The 17,145-nt window shown below is 40.0% G+C and overlaps 1 protein-coding gene across 1 annotated transcript; it reads right to left on the bottom strand.

Annotated features, from left to right (window-relative positions):
• Positions 1 to 8,897: 8,897 nt before the first annotated feature.
• LOC140312555 (arylsulfatase I) lies at positions 8,898 to 16,511 on the bottom strand. Its single transcript, XM_072390338.1, has 4 exons — positions 16,459 to 16,511; positions 11,171 to 11,416; positions 10,196 to 10,528; positions 8,898 to 10,113 (listed from the first exon to the last, which is right to left on the bottom strand). The coding sequence occupies exons 1-4, from the start codon at positions 16,509 to 16,511 to the stop codon at positions 9,030 to 9,032; spliced, it is 1,716 nt and encodes a 571-aa protein (XP_072246439.1). The 3' UTR covers positions 8,898 to 9,029.
• Positions 16,512 to 17,145: the final 634 nt, after the last annotated feature.

The following is a 17,145-nucleotide window of genomic DNA, read 5'->3' as shown; positions in this document are numbered from 1 at the left end:
GTTAATTTTCCATGCCTGTTTCTGCTTGTATCAGCACCATGCTGGCAACTATTCTTCAAGAGACCATCATCATCATTTCTACAGTTGTTCTTTTTACAATCCATGACTTTGACAATACCAAGGAGAAATTATTGGCATCGGTTGTTTTGTTGTCATCTCATTTTTAATAGAATATAAACTGCCTCTTAGATCCTCACATCGTGTCTTCTGTTGTTTTTCATTTTAATATCTTAAACTGTTTTTGTATTCAACAATGCTCTGCTGCAAAAGCAGTGACTCTCATGGGATGGTTTCAGTCTAAATTGAATTGATCATTTCAGCTGTATCGATGTTAACTGTAAGCTGGAGCACCTTTGTGTAGGAGACAGGGAATCAGATGAGTTATGTGATGGCCTGCTGTGTTATAAAGGTGCATCTGAGCTGTCATGAATATCTCATGAATGGTATTAATGCATTCCCTTGGCACCACATTTAAGTGTCATTACAGCTTAACACACTGTACTGAGATGAGATTTTGTGCTTACCAATAAACATGATTTTTATTTATACTTTATAGTTTGTTATTTGATGATCCATGACCGTGCCTTCACTGCCAAATTTTATAAAAGGAGAGATTTACATGTTTTACATACAAGATTTACATTTATTTTAATAACAAATGGTACATTGACTTACAGGGTGATGAGGGTTTATGTAAAGGATGTAGATTTAGTTTAAAAGTTGAGAGATAGAAAGCTAAATATTATAGGACTGGCACCTGGCGCTGTCAGCTGACCACAAGATCGAAAGCCATCATTTAAAAAGGGAGAGAGAAATGTTTCCATCATTCCCAAAGAGACTTATGCATTATACAGTCCATAAATGCAGTTAATTGAAAAGCACTTTTCCCCCTTTAAATGAATTTAACTCAGGACCGACCAGTCTAACCTGATGTTCTGCCATCTTTCTCCAACAGCTGTTCTCAGTTTAGTCATTATCTTCAAAGCAAAACAAGAAAATTATTTGTTTGTTCAATGTTTTATTTTGCAATTTATACATTCTCCTCTTGTCATTTCTGCCTGATTTTCCTTTTGAAGCATGCAAACTTGCTTCCCTCTCTATCAGCTGCCATGAAAGCCCTCAATCTTTGTTCATCAATCTGTAGGCTACTGAAGGATGACTTGGAAAATGGTATTTTTTGTAAAAATAAGAGAAAGATGTGTTATAAATAGAAAATTATTTATAATATACCATGAAAACATTTAGTTAATCCTAGAATAATGTTTGCAGCCCTGAATCCCACTGTACAGTTCACTGTACATGTTCACCATGTGTAAATGCAAACATGTGCATCCTCTTCCTCCTGGTTTGCTTTCTCAATTGTCTCTGAACGGTGAGTGAATATCTGGCGGTGTTTTGAGAGCATTGCCGGCAATTAATGAGTGTTTCCAGTGAGTGCAGGAGCAGTGTGACCAGTTTCTGCAGTAATTACAGGGAGCCGCTCCAATATGAAAGCCTAATTAGTGGGGGTGCAGAGGTACCCTATATTAATTGCTGAATAGCTGTGTTTCCCTGTGATGTGCCTGTCAGATGCGTCTTGTACAAGCTGTGCTGTGGCAGGTTGAAGGGTGGGCGGTAACAGTGGAGTTTAGAGCAGCACATCCAAATTTTTCAGGCTCACGACCCTTAAAAATTAAGTTTGAAAATCCCTGTAATCTCTGTAAGTTCTCAGAAATTTCTCTAAAAATGGTTGCCCCTCAAACATGTTTGCTTCATCTGTGCGAGAGGGCTGCAGAAGCGAAACTTCCTGGCATTAAATCTGAAAAATACAGTTTACAAAAAGTTGATAGAACTTGTTATACCCAAGGACATTTGTTTAGGTGAGTATCTCACGTCTCACAGTTATTTTATTATTATTCAACATGGCAGCCACAGGGGTGAAGAAACCTCAGAAAGAAGAAGCAGGTTAAACAGATTTTCACGGTGTTTAGGCCTGATGTGTTTAATCTGGGAAAAAATCTGCACAAGCAGAATAAAACTTGTGCGTGCGAGAGGATTTTGGAACATGATACTGTTGTGCTTCATGGTGGTGAAGAGGAGAGAACCAATCAGCAGTCTGGAGGCAGATGGTAAACTTGACTGGATGATTTATTAGAAAACAGAAACAAAAAGCACAACAGAGCCAGACAACCCACGACTACTACTGGCAAACAAAAGCACACTCCAACCATAGGTCCCAAAGAACAGACAAACAGCAAGGATCTGACAATGAATGAGAGAAAACAGGGCACTAAAATACTGTGGGGGAACTGATTAGTGAGTGATTGCAGCTGAGAATGATAGACAGGCGTGGCAGTGGAGCTAATGACCAGACAGGAGGGATCTGAGGAAAACTATGGCTAAGAATATGGAACAAGAAACTAAACAGAACTGAGACAAGACGAGACTAACTGACCAAAGTAGGAACAACAAAAACCAAAAAAAAGAGAGTAACAATAAAAACAAACAATGAAAGACTAAACTAAATCCTAATGACAACCAATGACTAAATGACAGACAAGAAAACTGAATAGACACAGAAAAACTAAGACATGAAAAACAAAACCAAAGTCCAAAAATCCACTAACCTTAACATTTACAGTCAGTCTTTATTCTAGAGCTCCTACATTTCTGAATAATTCCCTGATAGTTTCCTGGGAATCATTTCTGACTCTTTGATTGTTTAGCTTTGTTGACTTTATAAGCAGAGATGTAGTTTTGTGTTCAGAACTGAACATCAAGCTAAAGAAAGACTCTTCCTCCTAAAAAACAAACCAACACTGAGCTTTCTCTAACCTCCTGAGACCAAACGTCCTTGTCACATAAAACAGACCCCGGTCTCCATATGAGGACATATTTTCTTCTCAGAAGCTGCTTCCTGTTTAAAGTCAATTCTTAGGTTTTATTCTTACCAGGTTCTACTCATTCCAAAAAATCAAGAGAAATAAAAACTAAAAACAAATCTTTAAACTTTAATTTGGGTCTTAAGAGGCTAAATATGACTAAGTCTCCCAGAAACCCTGAATTGGATTAAGCAGGCATCGAAAATGGATGGACGGATGGATGGACCTTGTTAAATCAACCTAAATCATCACTGTCACATAATAAAATCAGTGTATAAATCAATAAAGTCCACTACACAACCACCTCCTACTACCGTCCCCAAATTCAACATAATCCCAAATCAATGCCTTTCTGATCAGATGTGTCTGTAATTTAATATGCAATGACAAAGTCTTGCCATGGTACAGCAGCATGACAGATCAAGGTGTTTAAAGCCATCTTTCAGAGTTTGTCTCAGCTTCACAAACCTCCTCACAGTCAAAATACTGTAACAGCAGTGTTGTGGAGCCACAGAGGCCAAAGAGGAGTGACTCATTCAAAAAGAATGTTTTCAACTTGGCTCATAGTACCTCTCCTCCCTCACGCTGTAACATCACAAGACTTTCATGATTTTGAGGCATTTATGTGTCGATAAACACCCTCGAGTCAAACCTTCCTGTCTGTTGCTGAGCTGAGAACTGCCAGTCAGTGAATCTTTTAAACTTTACAGCCTTGTTGGGATCAATCTGCCATAGACACTTCATTAAAGTGACTCTATTACCTTTTCTTGTCAATTACAGGATCGTCACTTCATCCAGAGTGAGCATTTAATAGTACATCAGGGTGACTTTGGTGCATAATGGGCTGCAAGTTACAATGCAAGAAGCTCCTTTCAACTTGTCCCTTTTCAGTTGTGACATCACTCTTGCTGAATTTGAAATTGCATTTACTTTCAGTGTCTAACATATGACCATATCTGGAACACAGTATGTATCACATGAAAATAAAAACTTGTATTCAAGACAGAAACAGGCACTCATTGTATTTAACTTCACAAACTTTAACAATGGATCTTAAGAGCTGAAGTTAGCCTCACATTCAGCTGATTATCCAACGGTGGATGGCTCCCTCCCACGCACTGGATAGAAACGTGTTTTTGGATGTGTGTGTGTGTTGGCGTGACGCCTCCTACGTGATTTATATCCTCTGACAGTGCTTCATTTCTGCGGGCCACCACGGTGTACTGGGAATCAAATGTGTGGGCATCTAACGATTGTCTTCACCAGAGTCCCACACACAAGGCACATCAAAAACATCATCTCTGGCACTAAGATGGTGTGAGGTTTTCTCTATGTGTGTACATATGTATATGCAATAACCTCACCGTCAATATATGTTGAAGTGGTGTCATATAAGTGATGAACTCTGAATAGGCGGTTACTCTATGAGAATAGAAAGCACACATTGAATAAAGATAAAGGCGGAAAAAAATATTTTAGCTGGTGACTGTGCAGAGCTTGTGTATTACTTCTTTGTTACCAAGATTATAGGTATGCAAGCCTGCTACTATGGACACCCCAGGTTGAAACTATCTACCTTTTAAAATCTCATCATGCAGCCAAATAAAATGGGATGTGCCATAAAATGCTCAGCAATACGATACCAAAAGCTTTGGTATTCTAAAGATCATTTCTCTTGCCGTTGTAGATGTGTACCTACACAATCGCCGTTGAAATAGTCTCCAATGGGATCCTCGTGACCCTGCTTCAGGGCTCGTGTCACTGTGCGCAGACTCTTCACATAAGTTGCAGATTCTGAGCTATAAAGAGCAAAATTTTTACATGCTCTACACAAACGGTAAAAAAACATATCACATACTGTCGGCTGTGAATAGAGTAATATCCCTTTGGTTGTAAACACCATGGTGATTAGGCTGTCTGTTTTGTTCATTTCCATTTTTACATTTTTGCTGTGGTTCTGTGCCCTAAAACAGTAAGCCTGGAAAAATATTTAGACCCTAACAAAAATCTTTGTTCATTTTGCTGTTCAGACAACTTAATGATGAGTACAAGAAAGTCTTGCGATAATTTCAGGGTATTCACTTCCACATGGGAGGAAGGATTTAGGAATTCCAGATTTTGGATATAGCAAAACCATCTGTCTCAGAGACTTATGATAGAGTTAGAAAATGTATTCAAAAGCTGTATGATGGGCAGGTGAGAGCTACTGCTTTGTTATTTAATCCCAAATTAAACCCTGTTAAATTTATTTCAAATGGTGACATTTGCATTTGGAAGTTGATTATGTGAGCCCAGAACATGCAGTCAAAGGAGCTCTAAATACAATTGAAACCCCTGAAAGGCCATCCTTTAGCTGCTTAAACAAAACAAATCCATCTCAGCTCATGATGTGAAGTGTACAACATCATTAGTGAAACACAGTGAGGCAGTATGATGGCAGGGTCGGGCATGGCTTTCAATGGAACTGGTTCACGATTCATAACGATGTAACAGAAGACAGAAGAGGAATAAAATTTGGATAGTATAGGGATAATACAATCTACTCAGATTCAGCCAAATGTGGCAAAGTTGAATGGATGGCATTTCATCGTTCAGGTGGCAAATTACCAGAAAAACACTTTACATTTCTTTTGTTGACAACAGACAACAGAAGACAGCTGCAATTAAGGTTATGCATTATATCAAGTCATGTTCATTTTTCCAGTAACATTTGAGCCACTGAAAATCAGAGTTCTTTATATGAAAGAGCTGCAATTCTTGAACCCAAAATCATCTCTGGATGAGAAGACCCTATAAGTCTGCGCTTGAGGACTGTTTTAACTATATAACTTTATTTTCATAAATATCATGGCCTGGAGACCTTTTTGTTTCATTAAACACAAATGCACAGTAAACTACCAAGTAAACACTTTAGAAAGAAAAAAAAACTGAATAAAAGTTTTATCAAATAAATAAATTCTCTGAAACGTTTTTGACTGTTTTGCTAAATCTGATATAAATCTGATTACCTCTGCACCACTGAGATCCATCCATCCATTTTCTATACCCGCTTAATCCGTCGGTCGGGTCGCGGGGGGGCTGGAGCCTATCCCAGCGATCATCGGGCGAGAGACAGGGTTACACCCCAGACAAGTCGCCAGTCCATCACAGGGCCACATAGAGACAAACCAGACAAACAACCATGCACGCTCACACTCACTCCAAAGGACAATTCTAGAGTCACCAATTGACCTAACATGCATGTTTTTGGACGGTGGGAGGAAGCCGGAGTAAGCACTGAGATCCAGTGTTCTCTAATAACTGATAAAAACTTGTTAATAAGCCATATAACTCCACCTTGTGTCATGGTCCTACTCACAATTTACACATGCAGTGGGTCCCATATACAAAGTCTGGATGTATAAAAAAATTTAAAAAATTAAATAATAAAGCCCCAAACAAGTCCAATATCTACTTTTATTCAACCAATATTTCATAAAAATTACAATCCTAACCTTGTTTTATAAGTTATTAAGTGCTTTTTTAATGCAGTTTTGCATATGTGACCCTTTTTCTAAATTTATATCATCAGTAGGAACCGTTTCATTCTGACAGACACAGACAATAACAGTGTTAGAAAGAAGAGATTATATCCAACCTCATCCTTTATCTTTATTGTTACTGCAAGTGGTCAGAGTGTGTTATATATGCAGTGAAGGTTTTTCATAAAACAAGACTTTTTAATCTGATCTACAAGCACTTCAAGACACGACAGCCCCCAGCAGCCTCTAGGGAGCTCTCTCCTCCCTCCTCCGCTCTTTTTATTTAACTGCATGCCACAGAGCTCAGAGCAAAAGGACGCTGATACTTCCAACTCGATCTTCCAAATGAGCACAAACAAGTGAGTAGGATGCAGTGCATAGTGAAGAAAAATGAGGAGGGTGGTTTGCGCAGAAAATGAGCAAGGAGCTGAGGGATAAAAAAAGGGAGGAGGGAGCAGGTGGGGGAGGAGGGAAGTGTGAGAATTTACCAAAGGCAGGAGAGACAGTGGAGAAGGACATCTGAATATTCATTATCAGGCCACTGGGGAAAAATCTGCAGCCCTGTTGCTGCTGTGTGTGGGATTATCGCTAATATTCACACCCAGAAACACCAAATCCTCACACACACTCTGTTTATGACACACACCTAAGGGCTGGGGTCAAGGAGTGAGCTGCCGCACATTAACGACGTTGGAGCTGTTTACTGTGTAACATTCTGCTTGAGATCAACAGCACCACATCTGATCTGCTCCTATCACGTTACATCACAGCGGCAGACACACATAAATCCAAAATATGACTTCCCCAGATCAGTAGTCGGCTGGATCATTCTGCTCCACACAAGTCACCTCTTCCATTTGCCTTTTATGTAATGAGATGGAGCTGATGAATGGGTCTATGGCAGAGTAGACTTAGAGTAGGAAGGCAGGAGTTTGTGCCCTGTCACAATCCTTCAGTTAATACTCATTTATCAACTGCTGTTCTCTTTAGCAATGTACCTAAACTGGGAACTTCGAACTCTTATTACATATATTACCCACAATGTAACTTGACCAACAGCAAGCTGCAGAGTAAATGGCGACTAAGACAAAAGTCGCTTTCAAATGCTTACACAATGTACCTTGAGTTATTTTCAACCTGATGTCACGCATCTTCTTCTAGAGACACATAATGCAGTGCAGCAATACTTCCAAACCTGTGAAGATACTTTGAGGCAAAAAATTGGTGGCAACTCTGGATACAGACCAAAAAGAAATCCTATGTCTGCTTTTTGAACGTCATCAACCTCGACTGAACGTGCTTGGACAGTACAAACACACAACTGAAACAGTACAAAGCATTTTAAAGATACCAACACCTCACCAACAATATTTCTAGACTTACCTCATATGGAATCACTATCTGCTGCACAGTACTTTCACTGTAAGAATACAACAAACAAAATGCTTCATAGATTTTATTTTTTCAGTAAAAAGTGTCTGATCCTTTAGAGATTAAGCATTCCTTAATCTTATTTGTCATAACAAATACTTTGATACATTATTTTTATCTGCAATTTCTTGGGTAACAACAACAGGGTAGATAAGAGTTTTTCACAAAAGATAAATATCTATTTAGACTTAAATAAATGGGTAATCATTCTGATTTGTATGCTTCCCTGGACAAATACTTTTGCACATTACAGTGAGCTGCTTAACAAAAATTAAGTTAGTAAACGATTCACAATAGTTTGTTTCAACAAATTTAATTTAACTGTCATAATAAAGTACTTTCATCAGTCATGTATACTTAAAAAAATGAAAAGATATTTCTATAAAGATAATGATACACCAACATCGACTATTTTAATTAATTAATTAATTTTATTAAGATTAATTTAATCACTTTCTGTACATGTAATTACACAGTGGATTAGTTTAGAAGCACATGAAGGCCCAGAAGAAGCTAAGGGTATCAACTACTTGGCTTTTACTGGTTACTACTGCTGCAGAGACTGGACATTGTGTGATGGTCAGAGGTCTTCTGGGCCAAAACAGAGTACTAGAGGCAGATGTGAATTTGTATAGCCCTAAAAACAAAAGAACGAGGTGGCATATGATGAGCGCTCCCCCAGTGGGTGTCTTTGTGTCATTCTTATAGCATCCTCTAAGATGATTAGTAAATGAGACGCTGAGAGGTCACTTCAAGCCTTGCCTCCACAAGTATGGACTCTATCTCTATCTGTATTTATCAAACTATTCCTGAACACTGGCATAAATACACTGTGACACACACTGCTCTCTGTGCAGTCCAGTGACAGTCAACCGTCTCTCTGCTGCAGTTTGGCTGCAGGACAGAGAGCGAGTGAGTTTGCTCAGCCAGCCACGCAGCCCTTTCTGCTTTGTCCATCAGGCTGCCGTTCAGCTGCCGACCTTCAGAATTTATCCTGTCAATTTGATTTGTGTGATTTTCTGCTGGTCCGTATTTTTGCTTTTCACTCCTCTTTATTCACTGTCTCCTGGATTAACTGCAAGTGTCTCTCAGATGAAGCAGAATAACCAATCTTTAAGTGTAGTCATTTGAAATAGACATATAAATACAGCTAACACCTTGCTTATATGAAGTAATATCATCCTTTAGTCCAACTAATGTTGATAAAGGGAAAAATTTAGAACAGTGTGTTCCTCTGCAGCTGTGAGCCAACCTTCTTGAAGAGGGCTTTCAATTTGCATAATTTGCAGTGCTTAATCTTTGAAATCCTTTCTTTCCTACCATCATTCTCTTCATTATTTCCCTCCTGCCCCTCGAGGCCCAGCCATGGGCTCCATACCCCACCATGGAGCTCTGGGTCAGCCATTGGATCATCTGGTGGGTTCCTGGGCATCACAGCTGTCTGGTTGTACTCCGCCAGCCTAGTCAACAGATGTTTCACCACCTCTGGCCGAGCCTCTGCGAGGTCTGACCTTTCATACGGGTCGGCGCTGACATTAAATAGCCACACTGACTTTCCCAGCTCACTGCGCCGCTTCTCAAGTTTCTGCCATCTTTCTGGACCATCAGGAAGAGCCTGTGGTGGTATCCAGTCCCCATCACCCACATTTCCTGTCAACAGCTTCAAGTCACCAACCCTTAATGCGGCCCTTATGGCTGTGTCCCAGATACCAAAGCCATTGAGCATCAACGCCTTGTCATATGGCTCCTCGGGTTTCCTGGACACTGGGTCGATGTTGAAAAGGATTTCAGTGCGAGGACAGGGTAGACCCTCGCTGATGCTACCCCAAACATTATGACCATCAAGGCCGTGATGGTTCTGTGGGGCCCCAGCGAGCCTTAGCAATGTGGGATACCAATCAGAGACATGGACAAGTGCTCTGCTAATAGCTCCCTTCCTCTTCAAGAGGGGACTATGGACAAAGCCAATAGCCCGGATGCCCCCTTCCCAGTAGGTTCCTTTGCCTCCTCTCAAAGGCCAGTTGCTCCCCCCTGAAAGTGGCTGCCCACCATTATCAGATGAATAGATCAGCACTGAGTTTTGATAGAGCCCACTGGTCTTCAGTTCCTTGACAACTTGTCCAACCCCAGCATCCAGGCAGCTCAGCATTGCTGCATAGTGGCGCCTTTGACGATTGCTCTGCGAATCATAGTGTTGCAGAAATTGGTCGGGTACCTGCAGGGGTGTATGTGCAGCCTGAAGGGACAGATAGAGGAAGAGTGGTGTATGGGGGTCATGGTTCCTCAGGATCTGCTTCACTCTGGTTCGATAAAGGGAAGGTTGTAAAATTTAAAGGCAATTTACATTTTTTTCTCTGTATGAGTGAATTAGTTTATTCTCACCTCTCTATGTAGAGCAGAGTGGAGTAGTTCCCGCTCATTTCCCAGGCTGGTCTGTTCCCATCATGCAAGTCAAATCCACAAGCTTCAGCCCCATCACAGCTCTGATAGGAGAAGTGGTCTCCACTGCCAGTAAGAGTTCCCAGGAAACTATGAAAGCCCCGTCCTGTGGGCAGGCAGTTTGGCCTGCAGAATCCCAGGTGCCACTTACCCACCATGTGTGTGGCGTATCCAGCTTCAGCCAGACGTTCAGGTAGGGTGGGAATGTCTGGGGGCAGGCAGAGAGGTTGACGTGGTCTGATGATTGAATGCTGGAGTCCAGTGTGAATTTGGTAGCTGGCACCATAGGGAAATAGGCTATTATATCACACAAGTGTAATAATAAAAACTCACAAAGGATTAAAGATGAATGATGATTGGCAGCACTGGATGTTCTCCTTTAGTTAGTCAAGACATTCAGTGATTTTACTGTCATGTTGTTGTTTGCTGTACCCAGTTTGTGTCAACTTGCCAAATATGCAGCAAAATATGTTTATTTGATTTATTTTGTTTATATTTATTTATTAAGCACCAAATCCCAACAAATTTATTTAATTTAATTTAAAGATACAGTCCAATTCAAGCCAAGCCATACGTCAGCGTTGGGTCATTGTGTTCGTAACATCAAAGAATAAACATTAAATAGAAGAAAAGAAATGCCAAGTGATCTGCCAATACTCATGATTTTGTTTTCAGTGTTGCTGTGATTTTTAAAGACGTGTGATATAGAAGTATACACAAGAAAAACAAAGTTGTGGCTGATGCCATGAGTACTCAGTTTATGCTTTGTTCAATATAGAATTTTATTCCATATACTTGACATATCATCTATTATTTTTCTGACATTCGGTGTATTGTAACTTGTCCTATAAATAAACCACCACACAAGAAGCTCATTGAATACTTAATTAAATCAGATGAGAACAAATATAAACTTACCGCCCTGTCATGAGCTGACTGCGAGAGGGTGAGCAGATGGGTTGGACGTAATAATTCTCAAGTTTGACCCCTTCTTCGGCTAGCTGGTCCAACATAGGCGTGTGGATGTCTGAGCCATGGTAGCCTATGTCTCCGTAACCCTGGTCATCCACCATGACAAAGATGAGGTGAGGCGACCTGGGCCTTCCTTTCTTGTCTGTGTTCATGCTGGCACCCATTGATTTGTGCTCACACAAGCAGCCAAGACTACAGAGCAAGATCACGCCAATCACCAGGAAAATCACAGTGCAGATTTCTCCCCTCATGTTCGGCAATGCTCCGTAATTTACTTCTACTGAAGTCAGATTTTGCTGTTCATTCAGTAAACGTCAGTCCGGATCACCTTTGCAGGAAAATGTTCATATCTGTGGATCCATGGAGCCCGGCCAGTGGTATTATCTGTCCATTCAGGAGGAGTTGGAGCTCTTTTCTGGGTCTTATTCTTTGCGTTGTGAGATGGGGCCAGTTACTATGGTGGGTGGAGAAAAACTGCTCCCTAAGATGGACAAAATGTTGGCAAAGAGGAGTGTTTGACAGAGACAGGATTTTTGCAGTATCTTGCTACATTCCTGTATACTTTCAGGCGCCTCATAAGATGGCTGAGAAGACCTGGGAAACTAAAATATTTGCTATAGCCGTATACTGTACCATATGCTCAGCAGACAGAACAGATATTATGATCTTGGCTAAAACATGAATAACTGTTCTGCAAATCACATTAAGGCTACCTGAGTAAGACAAAAACAACTTAAGAACATATTAAAATCAATAAAAGATGATAGCCTAATATAAAAATACAACATTTCTACAACCACTTGCAGGTTACTTAGGAAAAAACCATCTCCAAAAATAATATAAACTGTAATATGGGTTTAAAAACAGGTAGAGGTGAAGAGGCTGAAGCTGAAAAAGCTTCTCAAAAACGCTCATGCTCATAAACACACCTCAAAATTAAAAGGGGACTTATGAAGTGCAAGCTGGAAGTTTTGCCACAGCTTCTCCACACCTACACATCATAAAAAATGTGTGGATACAACTCAGTATTTTGGATGTTTGCAGGAGGAACGAGGAAAATAACTTTAAAGACTCCTAGCTGCTACAAAAAGTGTTCACAAGATGTGATACTTGTCACCTACTAAATTCTAATCATGCAGGGAGCCAAAACACTGACTTGAGGCCATTTTCCTTTTTTGTTAATGTTGAACTGTTAAATTTGGAAGTAAAAAACAACCTTTCTTAAAATGCGATGAAAGTGTGTCATCTTTAACTATACTTTAACAGAAATGTAAAATAACTAGAAGCCACTATGCCAGAGAGAAAAATGTCTCTTTTTTTGTTATTCTTGTTAGTTGGAGGAACATGATAGCTGATCCAAAATAAGGCTATCTGTATTATCATTACTAACACTGTTACCACATTTACTATCAATGATTATGTCATTACTGTTATCCTTACAGGCTGCCACTCCAACTATAGTGCCACATCAAACATTTCCACTGCCATTTGCCGTACTGCATACTTCAAATTATTCAGTAAATACCAAATGAAAATCAAATAGTTCCTGTCATTGTTCTTATGTTGCTTCATACTATTCAGTTAATAGTCAACCAATGACAATTGCCGGGGCACTGAAACCTCTCAGGGAAGCATCCGGCTTTGTGATGAGAATGTGTATCGACCGCACGGCTCTTAGGCTTCACCTCACTGCCATCTCCCTCCCATAATGCTGCGAGGAAATCAATGCCTCAGCTACAAGTCTATTTCCTTCATTGAAGAAGCAAACTCTCGTTGACTTGACCTGTGGGAAGTTTCACAGGCTTTTTCCCCCAAGGTGAAAATGAGAAAGCTGATATAATATGAGAATGAGAACTGAGAATTGGTGGGAAATGTCTACATATTAAAGAGGCATACACACAGCTTGAAAAACAAACTCGGGGTGGTAGAAAGAGAAAAAAATGGAAAAATATTTAAGGGAGATTCACTTTCTAGGATGGGAAGTACAACATAAACAAAGTGGCATAAAAGGAGCAGTCACTTTGTCTTGCTGTGTGTGGGCATCAGGGTCTCTGGGTATAGCCGTCAGTGTGCCTCAGGGAAATGAAAGGCGACATGAACTCCGTTTTACCGCTAAGAGGGAGGACAGGGAGGAGGGACAGTAAAAAATTGAAAGTGACAAATGACTTCTTGAAGAGTACAGGGAGCAAGGGATTATGCTCTTTCTTGAACAGTCTGAGAGGACACAAAGGCACCGAGAAAAAGTCACAACTGCTATAGCCTAGATCCTTTCGTGTGTAACATGTCTGTAGACCTGCATTTTATAGGCCCAGAATGATGAAAGCTTGATACCAAAAGTAGAGAAAAACATTAAAAAGTAATCTTAAGAGAGTTCCATTTTTAAAAGGACCATTTTTTTGCAACTTTTGAGGCAATGCACTGCACTCTGTTTTCTACAATAATGCCAAACCTTGAAAAATATACTTTCTGCTTGACCACAGAGGGGAATTTGATGTCTGTGTAAAAGGAGCAACCATCATGTGTGTTTGCATGTGTGCTTGTTTGTGTGTTTTGGAAAAGAAAGTGCTGCAGAGTAGATGGGAGTAGCAGTGAGTGTGATTTATTCATGATGACGAATAAGTGACTTACTCGGTCTGAAGACGCTCTGCTGGGCAAGAGCTAAGATGTGTCTATGTGCCTTTGTGGCTGCCCTGAAAATACTTTGTAAACCATCATCATCAAACAGTAAGAGCCTTTTTCTTATTTTATGAGGCCATTTTTTTTGGCTTCATAAATAGAAAATTAATTCCATGCACTGATTTATAGTACAGTACAGGAGGTGGGTGTCAGTACTAGGAAAAGAAATGTGATCTCAATAACACTTAGAGATTGCCTAACACTAAATGCAGGACAGGCTTTCTTGAACAAAATGATGCACTCAAAGCCACACATTTTTTCAAGAAAAATGTAGATTCAACAATCAGTTGATCAGCACCGGTGCAGTGTAACATGACAGAGATGAAAGTTACCATGATGAATTATTTTAGACTGTGGTAAACTATGAAAAATACTCTGAAAATACAACTAATTACATGAATATTTAGATACGAAAGAAGAAAATTAATTTAGCTATACAGCAACAAGGTTCAACAAGGCATCTTTATGAACTTATCGTAGGAATCTGGCCAGCCCAGATAGCATAAAATCAATATTTACTCACTGACCCTGCTATTTCACAGCAGTCAAAATAATAAAAACAATTACACAAATATCTGCTATTCAAGGTATGTTTTAGCTAATGTTTGAAAATATCTGACATTGGCACGTCAAATGTTTTTAAGCAAGATATTGAAGTCAAAAGTCATGCCAGCACCTTGCATTGTAGCTCATTGCAAATGTCCATCCATCTATTTTCTATACCAGTTTAATCCAATTGAAGGTTGCGGTGGGGCCAGAGCCTATTCCAGCAGCCATTGGGCGAGAGGCGGGTACACCCTGCACAGACTGTCAGTCCATCACAGGGACATACGAGACAAAGACAAACGAGAAAAACAATCATGCATGCGCACACTCACTCCTAGGGTCAATTTAGAGTCATCAATTAACCTGACATGCATGATTTCGGACGGTTGGAGGAAGCCGGAGTACCCAGAGAGAACTCATTGCAAATGTGTTGGTCATAAATCAAAAAGCTCAGTTAAAATTTTAACAAGGTAACGACAAAGGAGGAAATCAAGGGAGCTAGAAAGTTAGTAGTGAACTGTCTCTTGGGCAACATATCTGTGGTTACGTTAGGTTGCATGGATGTCTGGTTCAAATTTATTAGCAATCCATGTGAAATAACAATAATTTTCTGTTCAAAATTTGAAAAAAGGGGGAAGAAACAGATATTCATTCAAAGTCATCATAAAGCCTCATAATCATCAATATACAGTATGTTGATTTTTATATATTTACTTTGACTTTACAAATTACCAAAATTTAACTATACACTACAAAAACTCAATGTAGTTTTAGACTATGTGGTCCAAAGTTATGAAGGTGACACTGACAGAGACCCTGGCTTTCCTGCTCCTGAAATACTCAAGGATCATCTTCCAGCTGTCAGAAACTCTATCCACTCCTCATTCTCCTGCCCTCACTCTGTGATGGATTGACAAGACAAGGGTTGAGTGGGCAGGAGACCACCATAAAGAGGACTTTTTCTCCACACCCTCCTCCTTAATCTTACAGTACCTTCCTTGCCCGGCTGTTTCATCTTGCAGGACATATACTCTTAGGAGTGCATGCTGGCTTTGACTCATCAAAAATGAAATGTTTTACAGAAGTTTGAGTGTGTTTATGTGTGTGGTGATACAGCCAGTAGATAGTGCCACCATGAGGACCAATGGAGTAATGCATGCAAAAATCAAACCACATGAAGCAGAAAATCGATGTAAAAATCATCCCAGTTAAATGTTTATTTAAAGGTGTATAGTTATATGAAGAAGATACTGTCAGTATCCCACAGAGCTGGGGCTTCTGCATATTTTGCACTGAAAAAATCATGCAGAGAGAGGATGAATCCTCTTGACTTCAGTGACACTTTACCTCATTTCCCACCGACAAAATTATTTTATGGCTTTTAGATAGATATTTTTATAATTATTGGACGGATGCCACTTAAATTTGTGCACATAACAATACTCACAACACCTTACAAACGTGCTAAATAATGTTGCAATTGCTACAATGAAAATGTTACATGACACACACAGACATTAACCTTTAGTTCACAGCATCAAAGAGCTATGGAGGCAGCAGACTGTCAGCTTGGTTTAACTTTCATTTAACCATGGTTGCGAATATTAAAGCATTGTAGCTACCCACAACAACTCAATGTGTAGTTCCAGTAAAGCAGGAAACAGGTTGCCCAAAATAAAACAACTGATCCAATAAAACAAAGGCTGAGCTGTACCCTTAACAGCCACAAAAACATTAATGAATAAATACTGGTATTAAGGCTTGTATATGCGCTGGTTAGATTTCACATGAAATCCGCTCTTCCAGACAAGTGCAGCGCAAAGTGGCAGAGGATCATGTTATGACCACCAGAGCAACCAGTGAAAATGACCAACCAGTCAGAGCTTGGTTAGAATGAGCTGTTGTATAACATATTTTTTAAACAGATGGTCTGGATCATTGTTATGTGTGAATTTAGAGGCGTGTGCATGTGTGTGTGTTTGTGTGTGTGCATGTGTGTGTGCCCGACTTACTGGTGACAGCACAGGGAGGTCATGAGGGGCCACCTGGCACAACACCGCGTCATGCGGCAGATGACACAAGACAGTGGGGATCCAAGGAGAGATGCAGATTGGTCTGTCACAAACTGGGGTCAGGAGTTCAGCATGTGAGGGGTAGACAGCTGGAGGCACAGAGCGAAAGAGTCAGTCAGCGTGAAGGAAAATTCAAGCGGTTCCAGTTAAAGCAGTGATAACACATCTTGTACATTAAACTAAAACGCTGTATGGTGACGGTGTGACAGCATAAGGAACAGCCACAACTGAGGGAAGCACTTGCAATCAGCTTGCGGCAAACTTATTTGAACTGCAAATGTAGACGTGAGCAATGGGTGTGATACTGCATGAAGAGCTTAAAGAAGACATATTTTGCTTTTTTGAGGTTATAATTTTCCTCAGTGTGTAGTTTCTTTACAGATTTGAAAGGACTACAAAACCCAAAGTTCCCCTTAAAATGGAATTCAAATTATTTTCTACCTCAGAAAATACTGCTTCTGAAGTGTTTGAAACGCCACGTTGCTTTTCTTCTGTTACTTATCTACTTCATCATGTGACATATTTGCATGAGGTATGTCTATTTGGTTAGTTTGGCAAACGAGTATCCAGGGCTCTCAAGTGTTAAACTCACACATTCTCACACCACACATCCATTTTTCCCATGCA

Source organism: Leuresthes tenuis, unplaced genomic scaffold, assembly GCF_036924035.1.
Source record: "Leuresthes tenuis unplaced genomic scaffold, fLeuTen1.0.hap1 SCAF_8, whole genome shotgun sequence".
Taxonomy (NCBI): Eukaryota; Metazoa; Chordata; class Actinopteri; order Atheriniformes; family Atherinopsidae; genus Leuresthes; species Leuresthes tenuis.
This window is presented reverse-complemented; position numbering and strand designations above follow the sequence as displayed.

What these genes read in the sequence shown, in the direction of transcription:
- LOC140312555 (XM_072390338.1), bottom strand. Translation starts at nt 16,511, where the DNA reads ATGACGCGGTGTTGTGCCAGGTGGCCCCTCATGACCTCCCTGTGCTGT. An exon ending in AGTCAGCTCATGACAGGGCG is followed by an intron (nt 10,529 to 11,170) that starts GTAAGTTTATAT and finishes CTATGGTGCCAG; the next exon opens with CTACCAAATTCACACTGGAC. An exon ending in ACTCTGCTCTACATAGAGAG is followed by an intron (nt 10,114 to 10,195) that starts GTGAGAATAAAC and finishes TTATCGAACCAG; the next exon opens with AGTGAAGCAGATCCTGAGGA.